At 38.3% G+C, this 17,532-nt stretch overlaps 1 protein-coding gene across 1 annotated transcript in view; it reads right to left on the minus strand.

Moving 5' to 3' along the window:
* BRCA1 (BRCA1 DNA repair associated) overlaps positions 1 to 17,532 on the minus strand; it is a 65,215-nt gene that overhangs the window by 35,831 nt on the left and 11,852 nt on the right. Inside the window, exons 3-10 of the mRNA XM_052658434.1 lie at positions 15,290 to 15,367; positions 14,245 to 14,333; positions 12,043 to 12,182; positions 10,922 to 11,024; positions 9,470 to 9,515; positions 8,401 to 8,477; positions 7,351 to 7,467; positions 3,597 to 3,685 (exon numbers count right to left, since the gene is read on the minus strand). Coding sequence (XP_052514394.1) covers positions 3,597 to 3,685; positions 7,351 to 7,467; positions 8,401 to 8,477; positions 9,470 to 9,515; positions 10,922 to 11,024; positions 12,043 to 12,182; positions 14,245 to 14,333; positions 15,290 to 15,367 — 739 coding nt within the window. The remainder of the gene's footprint in view (positions 1 to 3,596; positions 3,686 to 7,350; positions 7,468 to 8,400; positions 8,478 to 9,469; positions 9,516 to 10,921; positions 11,025 to 12,042; positions 12,183 to 14,244; positions 14,334 to 15,289; positions 15,368 to 17,532) is intronic.

Here is a 17,532-nt window from a genome sequence, read left to right on the forward strand (position 1 = left end):
CATGCACCTATGGACACCTTATCTTTGACAAAGAAAGAAAGAAAGTGAAGGTGCTCAGTCGTGTACGACTCTTTGCGACCCCATGAACTGCAGCCTACCAGGGTCCTCTGTCCATGGGATTTTCCAGGCAATACTGGAGTGGGTTGCCACTGCCTTCTCCAGGGTATCTTCCCAACCCAGGGATCGAACTCCGGGTCTCCCGCATTGCGTTCAGATGCTTTACCATCTGAGCCACCAGGGAAAATATACAATGGAGAAAAAGCAATCTCTTTAACAAGTGGTACTGGGAAAACTGGTCAACCACCTGTAAAAAATGAAACTAGAACACTTTTTAACACCATACACAAAAATAAATTCAAAATGGATTAAAGATTTAAATGTAAGACCAGAAACTATAAAACTCCTAGAGGAAAACATAGGCAAAACACTCTGACATAAACCACAGCAAGATCCTCTACGACCCAACTCCCAGAGTTGTGAAAATAAAAACAAACAAATGGGACCTAATTAAACGTAAAAGCTTTTGAACAACAAAGGAAATTATAAGCAAGGTGAAAAGGCAGGCTTCAGAATGAGAGAAAATAATAGGAAATGAAGCAACTGATAACGAATTAATCTCAAAAATATACATGCAGCTCAATACCAGAAAAATAACTGTCAACCCAATCAAACTGATTGTCAACCCAATCAAAAAATGGGCCAAAGAACTAAACAGACATTTCTCCCAAGAAGACATATAATTGGCTAACAAACACATGAAAAGATGCTCAACATCACTCATTATCAGAGAAATGCAAATAATCACAACCACAATGTGGTACCATCGTACACCAGTCAGAATGGCTGCTATCTAAAAGTCTACCAACAATAAATGCTGGAGAGGGTGTGGAGAAACGGGAACCGTCTTACACTGTTGGTGGGAATGCAAACTAGTACAGCCACTCTGTAGAACAGTGTGGAGATTCCTTATAAAACTGAAAATAGAACTGCCATATGACTCAGCAATCCCACTACTGGGCATACACACTGAGGAAACCAGAATTTAAAGAGACATGTGTACCCCAATGTTCACCGTAGCACTTACAATACTTGTTTACAATAGCTAGGACATGGAAGCAACCTAGATGTCCATCGGCAGACAAATGGATAAGAAAGTCGTGGTACATATACACAATGGAATATTACTTAGCTATTGAAAAGAATGCATTTGAATCAGTTCTAATGAGGTGGATGAAACTGGAGCCTATTATACAGAGTGAAGTAAGTCAGAAAGAAAAGCACCAAAACATTTTATTAACGCATATATATGGAATTTAGAAAGATGGTAACGACGACCCTATATGCGAGACAGCAAAAGAGACACAGATATTAAGAACAGACTTTTAGACTCTGGGAGAAGGCGAGGGTGGGATGTTTCTAGAGGATAGCATTGAAACATATCTATTACCATTTGTGAAATAGATGACCAGTCCAAGTTTGATGCATGAAACAGGGCACTCAAAGTCGGTGCAATGGGACAACCCAGAGGGATGGGTTGGGGAGGGTGGTGGGAAGGGGGTTCGGGATGGGGGACGCATGTACACCCGTGGCTGATTCATGTCAATGTATGGCAAAAAAAAATCACAATATTGTAAAGTAATTAGCCTCCAATTAACATAAATTAATAAAAAATATAAGTATGTAGAGTATTAACTGAATGATTTTTTTAAATTTTTAAATTGAAATATATAACTGAATGATTTTTAACGATAAGGTATACACACAACACATACCCTCGTGTACAATAGGAAGAGTAGAAGAATATATGCCAACTCACAGAAAAGGATATTCAGAGAAAAATAAGGCTTTCTCCTTCTGTTAATCATCTATTTCCCCACCTGAAGGAAACTTCTATTACCTATCTTTTGTGTATGCTTCCAGAGATAAATGTTAAAATTTACCAAACCATTCTCTTTGGGTGAGTTTTAAAACTGTGGTAAAATATACCATCCTTAAGTATATAGTTTAGTGGCATAAAGTATTTTCATTGTTGTCCAACCATCATCTGTATCTATCTCCCTATCTTTTTCACCATCCTAAATTGAAACCCTGGGCCCATTAAAGGATAACTTCCACTCCTGCATCCCCAAGTCCCTGGTAATTACTAGTCTACTTTCTGTCTCTATGGATTTAACTATTCTAGGTCCCTCATAAAAGTAGAGTCATACACTGTTTGTCCTTTGGTACCTGGCTTATTTCACTTAACGATGTTTTCAAGGTTCATCCATGAATGATTTTTATTTATTTGCATTTTCTAGGTTTTCTATGATGCACATATATAACTTTATATGGCTTTTCTCAGTTCTATCTAATCTGGCATTTCAGGAAGTTCAGAAAAAAAAGTCATTCACTTGCTAGTAGCTGAAGGTGTATTTAAGATTTGGTGAGAAAAAAATAAATAAATAAATAAAATAATTAAAAAAAAAAAAAAAAGATTTGGTGAGAAAAAGAAGTCAGGGCAGGATGATTCCAGGTAGTCCAGATATCTCCACCTTAAGAATGTGCATTGGGACTTCCCTGGCAGTCCAGTGGTTAAGAATCTGCCTTCCAGTGCAGGGGATGTACATTTGATCCCTGGTTGGGAACTAAGATCCCACATGTTGCAGGGCAACTAAGCATACATGCCGCAACAAAAACCCAGTGCAGCCAAAATAAAATAAAATAAAATAGAGAAAAAAAAATATGTATATCATAGTTCAGGAATAAGGAACACAGTCAGGTATAGAACTCTTTTCAGTATCACACCAGCAACCACTGTGCTTGTCCTCTAAAAAAATAAGCTGAGATGAGCCTGAATTTTTGAATATAAGAACTTGAAAAGTTTGGTGCCACTTCTACAACATAAAAATTAGGAGACAAAGCCAGGTTCTGGGAGGACTATGATGTTAATTTTCAGTAGAGAAGGCCTTTTTCTAGGAGACTATTCTGCCAGCAGTACTGAAATAGTTATGTTACTAAATGTTGTAGATATGACAAAGCTGTTATGTCCCTCACATGTAACCAAAACATTGGATGTTGACCACTAGGTACAGGAAGTAAAATTGTGTACGTTTTTTTAAAAAAAAGATGACTTATCAGCACTGAAGAACAAATAACTAGCTGATTAACAAAGAAAAAACAGAAAGAAATATTCATCAAACAGTGAAAGGTTAGATAGTCTCTAATAGGAAGAGAACTTTGTAGGTAACAATTTGGTACTGAGAAGAAACACACCCCTCTGTCTGATACAGTTAGTGCTTTCACATACATTTTTGCTATAGAGCAAATGGGTTTTGAAGGTTTCACTTTCTCATTAAGTTCAGTCTTTAATGTTCTGCAATGAATAAACTGGTTAAGTGTGTGTGTGTGTAAGTGTGTGTGTGTGTGAGAGAGAGAGAGAGAGACAGAAGGTAGCATGTGTCCCATCTGGGTATTTACAATTCAATTTGAGGAGACTAGATCCCACACACATCTGTTATACCATTAATTCTAAGGGAGGATGTAAGCAAACATAGAAGGCAGGAGGCATAGCAGTGAATGCAAAGAACACTGCACACACACCCCCTTGTGCTTTTTACCTGAGTGGTTAAGATATCACTCTGAGAGGACAGCCCCACACAGTCTTCAGAGAGGCTTGTTTCACTCACATGGTCGGATGCTGCTTCACCTTAAATGATAATAAAAATAGATTCAGATGTAAAAAAAGATGGCAAGACAAACTTCACTTTCACATCATACAAAATGATTATACTCTTTGGGGACACCCAGATGGATTTCCTCTAAGAAATCATAATGAAAACCAAATGTAAGTCTGCCAGTAATTAGGGCATTAAATCTCATTCAAATAGAAAAGATGTTCTAGCTGGGTAATGGACTTTTTAAAAGAAAAGCACCCTGGGAGGAACATGTTTAAAGTTTAAGAAATAGTTACTTTCACTGTGCTTGGAAACTCCTAAAATGTGCTCCCCCAAAGGCATAGACATTTAGCTCATTTCTATAAAACAGATGGGGGCAAACATAAAAACTTGGTTCCAATACCTAAGTCTGAATCCACACTCTGCTCTTCTTGGCAACTATCTTCTTCCAAGCCAGTTTCCCTTTCTTCATCATCTGAAACAAATTCCTTGTCACTCAGAACTTCCTCGCTTTCAGACTGATACACTTGTTTGGAAGGACGCTCAAACATTAAGAAAGGATCCTGGGTGTTTGTATTAGTGGTCAAGTCTTCCATTGCACTGTACTGTGAGGAAAATAAGCTACCAGAACATCTCGCTTCCTCATTAAGGTGATGTTCCTGGGACACCTTGGCTGATGTTCCCTGGCCACTGCAGTCATTTAAGCCACTCTTCAATGATTCTAGGTTCTCCTCTGTTTCCTTAGACAGACCCTCAGTGGCAATAGTGTTCCATCCGGTAGATGGAGACAGTGTATTGGTTACTTTACCAAACAGTAATTGTTGGAAGCAGGGAAGCTCTTCATCCTCACTAGACACAGTCTCTTCTGACTCTAGTTTCCCAGCCCCTCTTTGGTGACCCTGAGCCAAATGTGTATGGGTGAAAGGGCCAGGGCTCCCTCTGAATTCTTTTTGGACACTTTCACTAAAAACAGCAGATCTTTCCTTAATGTCACTTTCAGCAAAGTGGCTATTTTCTTTTATTTCGTCATCATTTAACAAGTTGTCAGGTGTCTCAGAACAAACCTGAGAAGCATGACAGCTTCCCATAGGTTGTTCGAGGTTATCTGAAATTAGACATGGGGAGAAATCTGCCTTAACAGCCTGAAGCATGTCCTCATTTTCTCCTTGCCTTTTTATTTCAGGATGGTGACAGTTACTTACAGGAAGACTTTGCTTATAGACTTCAGGTTGCATAAGACCTAATCTGAGTAAAGCTCTTAATTTAGGTTCTCTGTTTCTACCTGGTTCTGCTTGGATGTTTTCACCACTGGAACCTACTTCATTAATACTAGAGCCTACTTCATTAGTACTGGAACCTACTTCATTAACACTGCTTGAGTTGACTTCTTTAAAAGTGCTTTCTTGAATGTCATTTTGGCTGATTGTGCTCACTGCACTTTGAATGATGCTCTCACTTCCCAATGTTCTTTCAGGTGACATTACAGGTTCCTCAAATTTCTCTGATGGGCTTTTCTTACATACGGTTTTAACAGATGACTTGATGGGAAAAAGTGATGGTATTAGATTTGGTTTTTCTGAAACCCCTTGCTTATTTGCAAAAACAAGTTCAGTTTTGTGGCCTCTCAATTGTAATGACTGACAAACCCTAGTGACTTCTTTTGCACTACATTTGGCATCGTCACCTGGCGTCTTATCTTTCTGACCAGCCACAGGAAAGTGCACTGTTGTACAAACGGCCTGCACATGCTGGCTTTTAGACTCACTCTTTCCCCGACTGTCTTCTTTTTGTCTGCATTTGAGGGGGTCTCTTGGACTTTGATCCTTTAAGGACCCCGAGTGGGCAAAGACTGTGGCACATTCCTTTTGTGGATTTCCTGGATTGGAAAACAGAGCAAATGTCTGACGCTTTGAAACCTTGAACGTATTCTGCAAATACTGTGTATCAAGTTCACTGTCTTCCATTTCTCCTCTTGTCTCCTGAATGACATAGTTAACGTCATGTCCCAGGAGACCCTGAAAGCCCTCTGTGTTGTTTTTGTTATCTTTAAAATCCCTACGGATAAGTTCCTTGGGGTTTTCGATTGCTGCACACAGACTCACACATGGATTTGGTGCAGTCTTTGCCTTCTCTGGGGTTTTAGCTTCTAGTAATGAGATACTACCCTGAGTGCTATAGTCAGTATCAGGAACCAAGGAAATATTGGTATTCTCTACAGATCTTTCCATTTGCAAAGCTTTTCCTCCTCTTAATATCAGATCTTTGGGGTCTTTGGTATTATTCGACACTTGAATTGTTCCTAGATTCTCCTCTCTTTGAAGGCTAGGATGAACAAACTCTTCAGGTTTACTAGAACAGTTAGTAAAATAACCAGGTGTGTTTGTAAAATTTAGTTCTGGAAAAGCATCACTAGCAAGTCTTTTATTTATTTGTTCATATGTTTTGTTACTCTTCTTGGCTCCAGCTGTAGGTTCTTTATCTCCCATGAGTTGAAGCTTTTGGCTCTGCCTGACTGGCATTTGGCTAGAATGCTTTTTCTTCATCTCTTCATTGCTAGAACTGCTATCAATTAGTAGCTCAGTATGATTAGGTGGACTTGGGTTTCTACTGACTACTAGTTCAAGTTCAGGAATTTTCCTGCTGGAGGATTTCCTCTTCAGCCTATTCTTAGGTGCTTTTGAACTGTGGATATTCAATTCTAGTTCCATATTGCTTATACTGGTGTTTATAGGTTCAGCCTTAGTTCTGAAAACAGATTCGTTTTCCAATGATTCTGTTGGGTTAGCGTTTTGGTCTTTCTGAACATCATCACGTTTTGTTTTATTCTCATGACCATCACTAGTAATATTTATCCTGTGATGTTTCTGCTCTGTTTGGTCAGTTCTCTCAATCATCTTTTCAGGAGTCTTTGGAACAATCATCAAATCGCCTTTCTTGATAAAATCCTCAGGCTGAAGGCCTGATGTACCTCTCCTTTTACATTTTAGCTTATTTGTGAGGGGCTGCTCTTGTGTTTTCTGAGGTTCTACAGTAAATGCGCCTATAATTAGATCTTCAGCTATGTGGCTGAAGTTAGGGAGACTCGACTTCCTCCGATAGGTTTTCCCAAATATTTTATCTTCAATATTACTCTCTACTGGTTTGGAGTGGACTCTTTCATGTATTAAAGTACCATGAGGATCACTGGCCATTAAGTCGATTTTCTCTGAAGAACCTGAATATCCATCAACGTTATTTGGAATTTCCACTGCACCAGCTACTTCATTATTTGATTCAGAACCCCCATCGCACGAGTCGTCAGAAGTTAATATTTCATCACTTCTGGAAAACCAGTCATTAACTTTCTGTATGCTATTATTCAGGGTTACCCAAGGAACATCTTGGGAATCTCCAGGACTGTCAGAGCATGCAGGTTTCTGCTTACACAGTTCTTTTCTTCCGTACAGGGCATCAGTATTCAGAACTATCTTTTTCCCAGTGCTGGGAATCTGCCTATCCTTACATGTGCCCTTACTTTCAGCCCATCTGCTCTGTTGGCTCTTTACTAAGACAGGCTGTTTGCTTTTATTACAGAATTCAGCCTTTTCTACATTCAGTCTGTTTTCAGTGAGCAATAAACTGCTGTTCTCATGCTGTAATGAGCTGGCATGAGTATCTGTGCCACATGGCTTCACGTGAAAGTCTGAAACAGAAATACCCTGATACTTTTCTGGATGCGTCTCAGCTGCATGCTCCTGGGTGGTGATCAGATCTTTAATACTGAGTTGATGATGTTCAGTATTTGTTATGTCCTTCTCAGAAAACTCACAAGCAGCTGGAAAAAACAACAACAACAAGGTGCTTGGAAACAGAATTATTATGAAAACAATATGTACTTAATACAACTTAGTAACTTGGTTGGAGGGTAATGAAGAAACTGGCTAGTCTTAGAGAAATTAACCTCAGACTACCAAGTATACTGAAGATGTAGCTCATACTCTTTTGCTTAAATCCTATTTGTCTAGATTCTCATTATTTCTGCTCAAGATAATTAAAATTTTAATTTCAGAATTCTCCCTACTCATAAATCACACCTTCTATTTCCCTAACCTCTAACAGTGAATTAAAAGGACAGTTTGAGACTCAAAGACACAGAGAACAGACAAGTGGTTGCTAAGGGGGAAGGGAGTTGGAAGAGGGATGGAGGGGGAGTTTGGAGTTAGTAGATACAAACTAGTATATATAGAATAGATAAATAATAAGGTCTTACTGTATAGCACAGGGAACTATATTCAATATCCTGTGATAAAACCATAATAGAAAAGAACGTGGAAAAAAAAAGAATGTGTATTTTATACATATGTAACTGAATCACTTTGCTGTGCAGCAGAAAACAACACAACGCTGTAAATCAACAATACTTCAATTTAAAAAAAGCAGTTTGCACATCAGACATATAACATTCTATCTTCAGATACTCCCTGTATCTGAGTACTAGAAAGCAAAATATGAAATACAAACACAGCAATTAAAAGTAAAAAGGCAACAACCAATCACATAGGGTACTATTATAACCACACTGGTCTAGTGCCATTGAAATAGATCAGGCTGTACTATGACATCTGAGAAAGCACCATATCCTAACTCTGCGAAAAGATATTGCAAATTATAAAAATGTTCCGAATGGTTCTTCAAAATACTCTAATTACAGTACTGTATCTACCTATTCTCTCTTTAGTGTCTGTTGAGTTAGAAGACCTGCTATTACCCTTTTTTGCAGGATTCAAATTGGTCTTGGTCTTGGCTCCTTGAGGGGTGATTTCTAACAATTCATGGTCTCCCACACTATAAGGAAAAGACACAAGCCTTAGTGAAAAACAGTAGTTTATATGTGCACAGGGCTGTCAAACAATCAAGTATTTTAGCTCCACTAGGTAGGGCTGTGATAAGCTGATCGATTTGATTCACTTTCTGAAATCAGCACTCTCCTTTGGTAACTTCTAGTCAAAATGAAATGGTCATAGACAGAACACAAAAATCAGAGCAGGAGTATAGAACATTACTTTATGGCCATACAAATATGAACCAGAATTTAAATGACAGTTGAATAATAGCTAAAAGATAGTAAAGAAAAAACCAACAAAACCTAAAGTATGTATTAATGAAAACACAAGCACAGTTACCTAAACAAAGGGAGCACTGGGATGGAACAGACATTCCAGTAGAATGCAAAGAATGTATCATTTTGCAACACTGCCTTCTGGGCTTTTTCTCAAGCTAAAAACCATTTTCTCCCAATCGGGAGATCAGGAAAATGTCACTTGCAAACGAAATCTCATTGACAGTGACATCATCATAGTTCAGACAAGCCATCACAGATCTTAGGGTCATGCAATAATTCCTAAGGAAAGCAATTTAACAAGTAATCCATTTTGGGGCTGCTTGCAAATTATGGTTTAATTGATGTAGACAAAGTCTGAGTTACAGACAGAATTAAGGAACAGTAGAAGGAGAAATTGAAAACTGAGTAATGTTTTCAGCAGCTACAATCACCACTGAGTCAACACTGTTGTACACAAGGAACTAAGCCAGAGCACAGCCATCTGCTGGAAGCAAGTCTGTGCAGAGTTCTACTGTTACTTTAACTCTTACAAATGCTTTACTAAGAAACCAAACAAACAAAAAGGATATCTTCTCAGCTATAAAATAAGGAGGTTAAAGTAGATGATCTTTAAGGTCTACTCCAATGCCATGATTCTGACCTAAAGAAATATCAATCCTTAATATTAACTAAATACAAAAATGCCAGTTTCATAGAAAAAGGCTCTCTGACTCACCTGAGATAACTGGCCTTATTAACTGTGTCTTCAGAAGAATCAGATCCTAAAAAAATTCCCCAAAGACCCCCAAATAAGAAATCAATAAAAGGATTTTTATTGAAAGGGTTAAACTCAAAAAACTATACTTGTTGCAAAACATATTTTCAAGGAATATTTACTAAGCACCCAGTACATGGCAGGGCTTCCCCGGTGGTGCTAGTGGTAAAGAACACGCCCACCAACGCAGGAGATGATGAGGGTTTGATCTCTGAGTCAAGAAGATCTCCTCGAAGAGGACATGGCAACCTACTCCAGTATTCTTGTCTGGAGAATCCAATGGACAGAGGAGCCTGGCGGGTTACAAACCATGGGGTCGCAACAGTCAGACACGACTAAAGTGACTTAGCACACATACACTACATGGCAGGAACAATGATACATATGTCAGGCAATACAAAATTATGGTTACAAGTACAGGTTCTGAAGCCAGAATTCCCAGGTGTGAATTGTGGCTTTGTCACTTACTAGCTTTACGACCCTGGCAGAATTTCTTAACCTCTCTGTGCCTTAAATTCCCTCATCTATAAAATAGTGTAATAGTAGGAACCACCTCAGGTTTGTCATGCATCTTATGTGAGTCACACAAGTAAAACCCCAGTGCCTGGACTACAGTAAGTGTTCCTAAATATTCTCTATTATACCTATTTTTATGAGGCAACATCTGTAGTCTAGGAATTCATGATCTTAAAAGGGGAAAAGACATACAAGAAATTTCTAAAGAATCTGCTTAGTGCTATGGCAAACATATGGTGGTGCCTGGGATCCCAAAGGAGGGCCATTCTTTCCAATTATAAATATATTCTACAGGATAAAGCATAGAGAGACCTGTTTGAACTGAGTTCAGCTGTTCTTAAGTCTTTCTGCTGCTGCTGCTAAGTTGCTTCAGTCATGTCCGACTCTGTGCGACCCCATAGATGGCAGCCCACCAGGCTCCCCCGTCCCTGGGATTCTCCAGGCAAGAACACTGGAGTGGGTTGCCATTTCCTTCTCCAATGCATGAAAATGAAAAGTGAAAGTGAAGTCGCTCAGTCATGTCTGACTCTTAGCGACCCCATGGACTGCAGCCTACCAGAGTCCTCCATCCATGGGATTTTCCAGGCAAGAGTACTGGAGTGGGGTGCCATTGCCTTCTCCGCTAGTCTAGCCGTGTTCAGTCGGACACAACTGAGCGACTGAACTGAAAACCACATATCCTTCATTTTGTTCTCTTTATAAAGTAAGGTGCTTTAAAGTGAGACCTGCATCTTCCTACATTATTTATCACACATCATAAGGCTAGTAAAATTATTTTATTCTTACTTTCCAGGGCTCCCTGCTATTGCATAAATTGTGACCAAAGTTTTTAGTAAAACTCTTAGACAAGGAATTCAGCAACTATTATTCTAAACTTACAAAATCTGAGACTCTTACCCAATTCAATGTAGACGGACTTATTCTGAGATTGTGTCTGCTGCTTTGTCCTCAGAGATCTCACAATTCCAAGGTTAGAGAGTTTGACAGTAAGGCTGGTTTCCTGCTAAGCAGTAAATGATCAACAAATCGTTAGCCAGTTCTATGCATCTTTTTCCGTTAAGAGAAACTCAAAGCTCTGGACAAAACAGATAGCTGTCAATGAGCTAACCTCGAAAAACCACTTGGCAAACTACACACTAAGATGTACGAGTCTTGTGTGGTTTGAATACTTTCTCCCTCTCTCAGTTGTTCTAAATTTTTCTATACTTAAGTGTGTATCATCTGTGTAATTTCTTTAAGGATAAGGAAAGCATATTTTTTTTCATTTTCCTTCTTTTTTTAATGGGGAAAGCATATTTTAAACTAATATTTTATATTATAGTGTAGAAAGGGAATGAAATTGATCTATAACACACTTCTAATCACATCTGGTAACAGGCGATAACTAAGATAAATTTTTAAAAAGGATAAATGAAAATAATAAAATCCAGCAAGCTTAATATTCAGTACAGGAAAGAATATTTGGATACCCAACATTACTCTGATGAAGCTTTCCTTCTTTTTGAGCCCTTCAACATCTACTGAGAAATGAATGCTGGTACTATGAGAACTATTATTTTTAAGATCCTCATTACTCATTCACATATGAGTAACAATAGAGCAAATCTCTGTATTTTCTTTGACAATTACACTTAAAGTTGAAGCAACTTTCAAGTATTAAAAACTGATTATTTTCCCCCCAGGCAACTTTTCAGAGGAAGTAAAATAGAAGATACTTCTTCATGTCTGGAGAAGTGCCATTAAGATGGTTATTTAAAAAATTAGCAAATAAATAATAATAAAACAAAAGCTAGCAAGCTAAAAACTATCAGTGTCCTTGTGGCTTTCTTAGACAAGCATCAGAATGGATAAAGCACTAAAACCAGGGATCTTCTCTCAACTCCTCTCTTTTTCAAACACTTAATTGACCATCTTCCCTTGTTCACTTGACTTTATATAAATCCAAAAGCATCCAGCACATTCACTAATTCACATGCTCCATAAAGAGTTATTATCAGAACACACAAAAGTGGCCTTACCAAGGTAGGATTTTCAGGTTCACTCTGCCAAAGTCTTTTGGCCCGGTTCCGGTAGCCCATACTTTGGATTATAGAAACTTCCTCCTTCAGATGCTCAGGAGAGTTATTTTCCTTTCTTGAAAAGTTATAGCTGTTTGCAACTGTAAGTTACAAAGAGAAACACTATTTTTGCAGTTAGAAAAAAAAAAATATTAGGTTCCCTGGTGGCTCAGTGGTAAAGAATCCACCTGCCGATGCAGGAGTTCCCTGATCCAGGAAGATCCCATATGTTATGGAGCAACTAAGTCCGTGCACCACAGCTGTTGAGCCTGTGCACCCTAGAGCCTGTGTTCCACAAGAAAAGCCACCGCAATGAGCAACTGGAGAGTACCCCTTGCTTACCGCAACTAGAGAAAAGCCTGCACAGCAACAGAAACCCAGCACAGCCAAAAATAAATAAATAAAATTTAAACATATATATATTAAAAAAAAAAAAAGATTACAGGTAGTTAAAATTAACCTAGGCCAAAAGGTCCGGTCTTATCACCTATTCATATAAAATAATTGCACAAACTTCCATTTTAATAGATGGCCTCTTGAGCGTTGGTGGCAAGAATACACAGAAGAATTATACAAAAAAGGTCTTCATGACCCAGATAATCGCGATAGTGTGATCACTCACACTCACCTAGAGCCAGACATCCTGGAATGTGAAGTCAAGTGGGCCTTAGGAAGCATTACTACAAACAAAGCTAGTGGACGTGATGGAATTCCAGTTGAGCTATTTCAAACCCTAAAAGATGATGCTGTGAAAGTGCTGCACTCAATATGCCAGCAAATTTGGAAAACTCAGCAGTGGCCACAGGACTGGAAAAGGTCAGTTTTCATTACAATCCCAAAGAAAGGCAATGCCAAAGAATGCTCAAACTACCACACAATTGTACTCATCTCACACGCTAGTGATGCTCAAAATTCTCCAAGCCAGGCTTCAGCAATATGTGAACCGTGAACTTCCAGATGTTCAAGCTGGTTTTAGAAAAGGCAGAGGAACCAGAGATCAAATTGCCAACATCCGCTGGATCATCAAAAAAGCAAGAGAGTTCCAGAAAAACATCTATTTCTGCTTTATTGACTATGCCAAAGCCTTTGACTGTGTGGATCACAGTAAACTGTGGAAAATTCTGAAAGAGATGGGGATACCAGACCACCTGACCTGCCTCTTGGGAAACCTGTATGCAGGTCAGGAAGCAACAGTTAGAACTGGACATGGAACAACAGACTAGTTTCAAATAGGAAAAGGAATATGTCAAGGCTGTATATTGTCACCCTGCTTATTTAACTTATATGCAGAGTACATCATGAGAAATGCTGGGCTGGTGGAAGCACAAGCTGGAAGCAAGATTGCCAGGAGAAATATCAATAACCTCAGATATGCAGATGACACCACACCAGAAAGTGAAGAAGAACTAAAGAGCCTCTTGATGAAAGTGAAAGAGGAGAGTGAAAAAGTTGGCTTAAAGCGCAACATTCAGAAAACTATGATCACGGCATCCAGTCCCATCACTTCATGGCAAATAGATGGGGAAACAGTGGCTGACTTTATTTTTTGGGCTCCAAAATCACTGCAGATGGTGACTGCAGCCATGAAATTAAGAGATGCTTAGTCCTTGGAAGGAAAGTTATGACCAACCTAGACAGCATATTAAAAAGCAGAGACATTACTTTGCCAACAAAGGTCCGTCTAGTCAAGGCTATGGTTTTTCCAGTGGTCATGTATGGATGTGAACTGGACTATAAAGAAAGCCGAGGGCCGAAGAACTGATGCTTTCAAACTGTGTTGTTGGAGAAGACTCTTGAGAGTCTCCTGGACTGCAAGGAGATCCAACCAGTCCATTCTAAAGCAGATCAGTCTTGGGTGTTCATTGGAAGGACTGATGTTGAAGCTGAAACTCCAATACTTTGGCCACCTGATGTGAAGAGCTGACTCATTTGAAAAGACTCTGATGCTGGGAAAGATTGAGGGCAGGAGGAGAAGGGGATGACAGAGGATGAGATGGTTGGATGGTATCACCAACTCAATGGGCATGGGTTTGCGTGGACTCCAGGAGTTGGTGATGGACAGGGAGACCTGCTGTGCTGCGGTTCACAGTGTCACAGAGAGTCGGACATGACTGAGCGACTGAACTGAACTGAGCATTGGTACCTGGATTATGCAATACTTACACTGCAATCCTGTGTCAAGCTCAAAAGCATGAATGATCTTCAACAGCTCTTCAACAAGTTGACTAAATCTTGTACTTTCTTGTAGGCTTCTGAAAGTAAATTGATTGAAAGACACACTTAGCAAGAGATCATCAACTTAAGGACACTAAAATAAGAAAAGATATTAAACAAATAAAAAAAGATACAGCAACAGTTAAAAAAAACAACTATTTGATAAGAACAGATATTAAGTGTATTACACTATAATAAAAACATCATTGACAGCAGAATAAACCATAGAGCAGTATTGTTTTTATATACATGTATTTTTGCCATTCAAGCTTATCAAAAGCCTGTAACTATCTAAAATAATAGTACTTTGAATGCACAGTAGATATAAATCCACTGCATACAGAATTTAGTATTCTTAACATCTGAACCCCATCCACCCAAACCCCTACTTCTAGCTCTCAGGGGTTTCTGCCAAATGATGATTACACTATTTTGAAATCACAGATAGATAACAATGTCCAAAGAGAGATTTGGGTTTAGGAAAGTTGTAGGACAATATAATTTATTTATTCATTTAAATCTGAGTGACTACCATGTGCCAAACATTGGATAAATAGTATTGACCAAGATAGACAAAGCCAGTGCCCTAAAAGAACTTACATCCTGGCCAGAGGGACACACAATATATAAATCCACTGTGTTTGTGTGTAAACAATTAAGTAGAAACAAGTGCAAGAAAGAAAAATAAAATCAGAATTAAGATAATGGGGAAAGGGTGGTACAGTCCTATATTAGATAAGACTGTAAGTTCTTATATCATTCAGAAGGATTAGAAAAAGGCAATGAATTGCAAATAACTGTACAAGGCAGATATACTATAAAACTCTCAGAAAAATGATTTTGAAAATACTTTACTCTGTCAGCTAAGCACCCTTTTATATATTTTTCTACTGATGAGTGGTTTGATAGGAATACCAACTATATTATTAAGGAATTTTCACTTTTTCCTGATGTTGTCACTTCTAACCTCCCATCAACTACCAAAATTATATACCTTTTGGTTATATCATTCTTACACAAAGGACATTGTGAAGGCCCTTTCTTCTGGTTGAGAAGTTTCAGCATACAAAATCTATAAATTATAACAAATGAAAAGAACTCAAGTTATATTCTTTTTCTGCAGAGAAAATATTCAAAAAGCAAATAACCATGAAAAGATAATCTCTTGACTGCCCTTAAGAGCCATTTTAAAGGTAATGGCAGATGAGTTACAACAAGTGGCTTTCTTTAATTGTTTTTAGATGCTGCATAAGAAGAAAACCAAACTACATAAGCAATAATCTATGAAAACTGAACTTACATCCATATGTCTTTCTGTTATGATCAAATAAAACTTATTAAAAGTTAATATAGCATATTTAATGATATACTCATAAGCATTTCAGGCTGCATAATCGGAGAAGGCAATGGCAACCCACTCCAGTACTCTTGCCTGGAAAATCCCGTGGACGGGGGAGCCTGGTGGGCTGCTCTCTATGGGGTCACACAGAGTCAGACACGACTTAAGTGACTTAGCAATCAGATGTAAATGGTTAAGTACTTCAGGTAAAATTATTATAATTAGTTTAAAAACTTAGCATCTCAATACAAAAGTTATAGTAATCAAGACAGTACGGTACTAGCATACAGATAGATAAACAGAACAGAATGAGAGTATAAGTCATACATCTATGGTCAAGTGATTTTCAACAATAGCACCAAGACAATTAAAGGGAAAAAGAATAATCTTAATAGTACTCGGACAACTAAATATTCACATGCAAAAAAAACAAATATAGATTCCTACCTCACACAATACAGAAAAATTAACTCAAAATGGGTCACAGAACTAAATGCAAGAACTAAAATATAAATGTTCGTGACCATGGGTTAAGCAGTGATTTCTTAAATAAAGAAATGGCAAAAGCACAAGCAACCAAAGGAAAAAACGGGAATATCAAACTTTTGTGGTACAAATAATACCATGAAAAAACTGACAGGACAATCCACAGAACGAGAAAATATCTGTTAATCATATATTTGATAAGGGACTTGTATCCAGAATATATGAAGAACTCTTAAAACTCAATAAAAAAGAGACATAACCCAATTAAAAAATGGGCAAAGGATTTCAGAGCCATTTTCTCAAAAGATAAACACGTGATCAATAAGCACACGAAAAGCGACTTCTCTGGTGGTTTAATGGTTGCGAATCTGCTTGCCAATGCAGGGGACATGGGTTCGATCCCTGGTCCAAGAAGATCGCACATGCCATGGGGCAACTGAGCCTGAGCACCACAACTAGAGATAAGCCCTCTCACTGCAACTAAGGCCCGATATAACCAAATAAATAAATATTTTTAAAAACAGACAAAACAAAAAACTGAATTGTACACTTTAAATGAATGGATTTTATGGCACATAAATTATATCTCAATAAGACATGTTTTTTTTTTTTTAAAAAAAAACAAACCTCAAAGCAGGAAGAAAACATGCTCATTTTTATATTTACAAGGCCCAACAGAGTGTCTGTTGAACCAGGTATTGTTGAACCAAGCTGTTCACCAGAAATCTAAGGAATGAAGGAGGCTCACTCAGGCTTTTAGGATGGCTTGGGATCTAGAACAATTGTTTTGGTTGTCTCAGACAGTGAATATGGCTAAGAAGACTTTGATGATCATATGTAATGTGTTCAGAGTCAGCTTCCTTAATAAAGGAAATTACTGCTCCCATTGGCTGGTTGTGTCCATAAAGACCAACATTCCCTTAGGAAAAAGACAAAAGACCCCAAACAGAGGTAGACAGAAAAGGAAGAGAGCAGTAGAAGTAGCTGTGGTGATGATTATTAAAAGCAGTGATTCACTCATACAACCAATATTTAATGTTAGGAATCATTCTAATGCAAGAAATTCAGTGAAAAAGGAAAATAAAACCCCTGCCATTATAAAGGACATGATATTATGGCGAGGGAGGTGAGTGGGGAAGATATTAGAGAAGATACCAGGAAAGAAAAGATTATGGGAACTGAAAAGGCAGTGGGAATGGTGAGTCAGCACACTTAAGAGAAGCCCTTTTTACTGGCCATGTCCTTTAACATGCATTGCTCTGTCAACACAACCCTGAAGTATCATCTTCATTTTACAGTAGAGATTTGTCCCAGATCACACAGTCATCAAGTAAGTGGTAAAGGTGATATTGGATCTAGAACTTAAATGTATTGCAATAGCAAAGCCCATGGCTTTTCCACCAGAGAAAGTA

The sequence above is a fragment of the Budorcas taxicolor genome, chromosome 19, assembly GCF_023091745.1.
Source record: "Budorcas taxicolor isolate Tak-1 chromosome 19, Takin1.1, whole genome shotgun sequence".
NCBI classification, from domain to species: Eukaryota; Metazoa; Chordata; class Mammalia; order Artiodactyla; family Bovidae; genus Budorcas; species Budorcas taxicolor.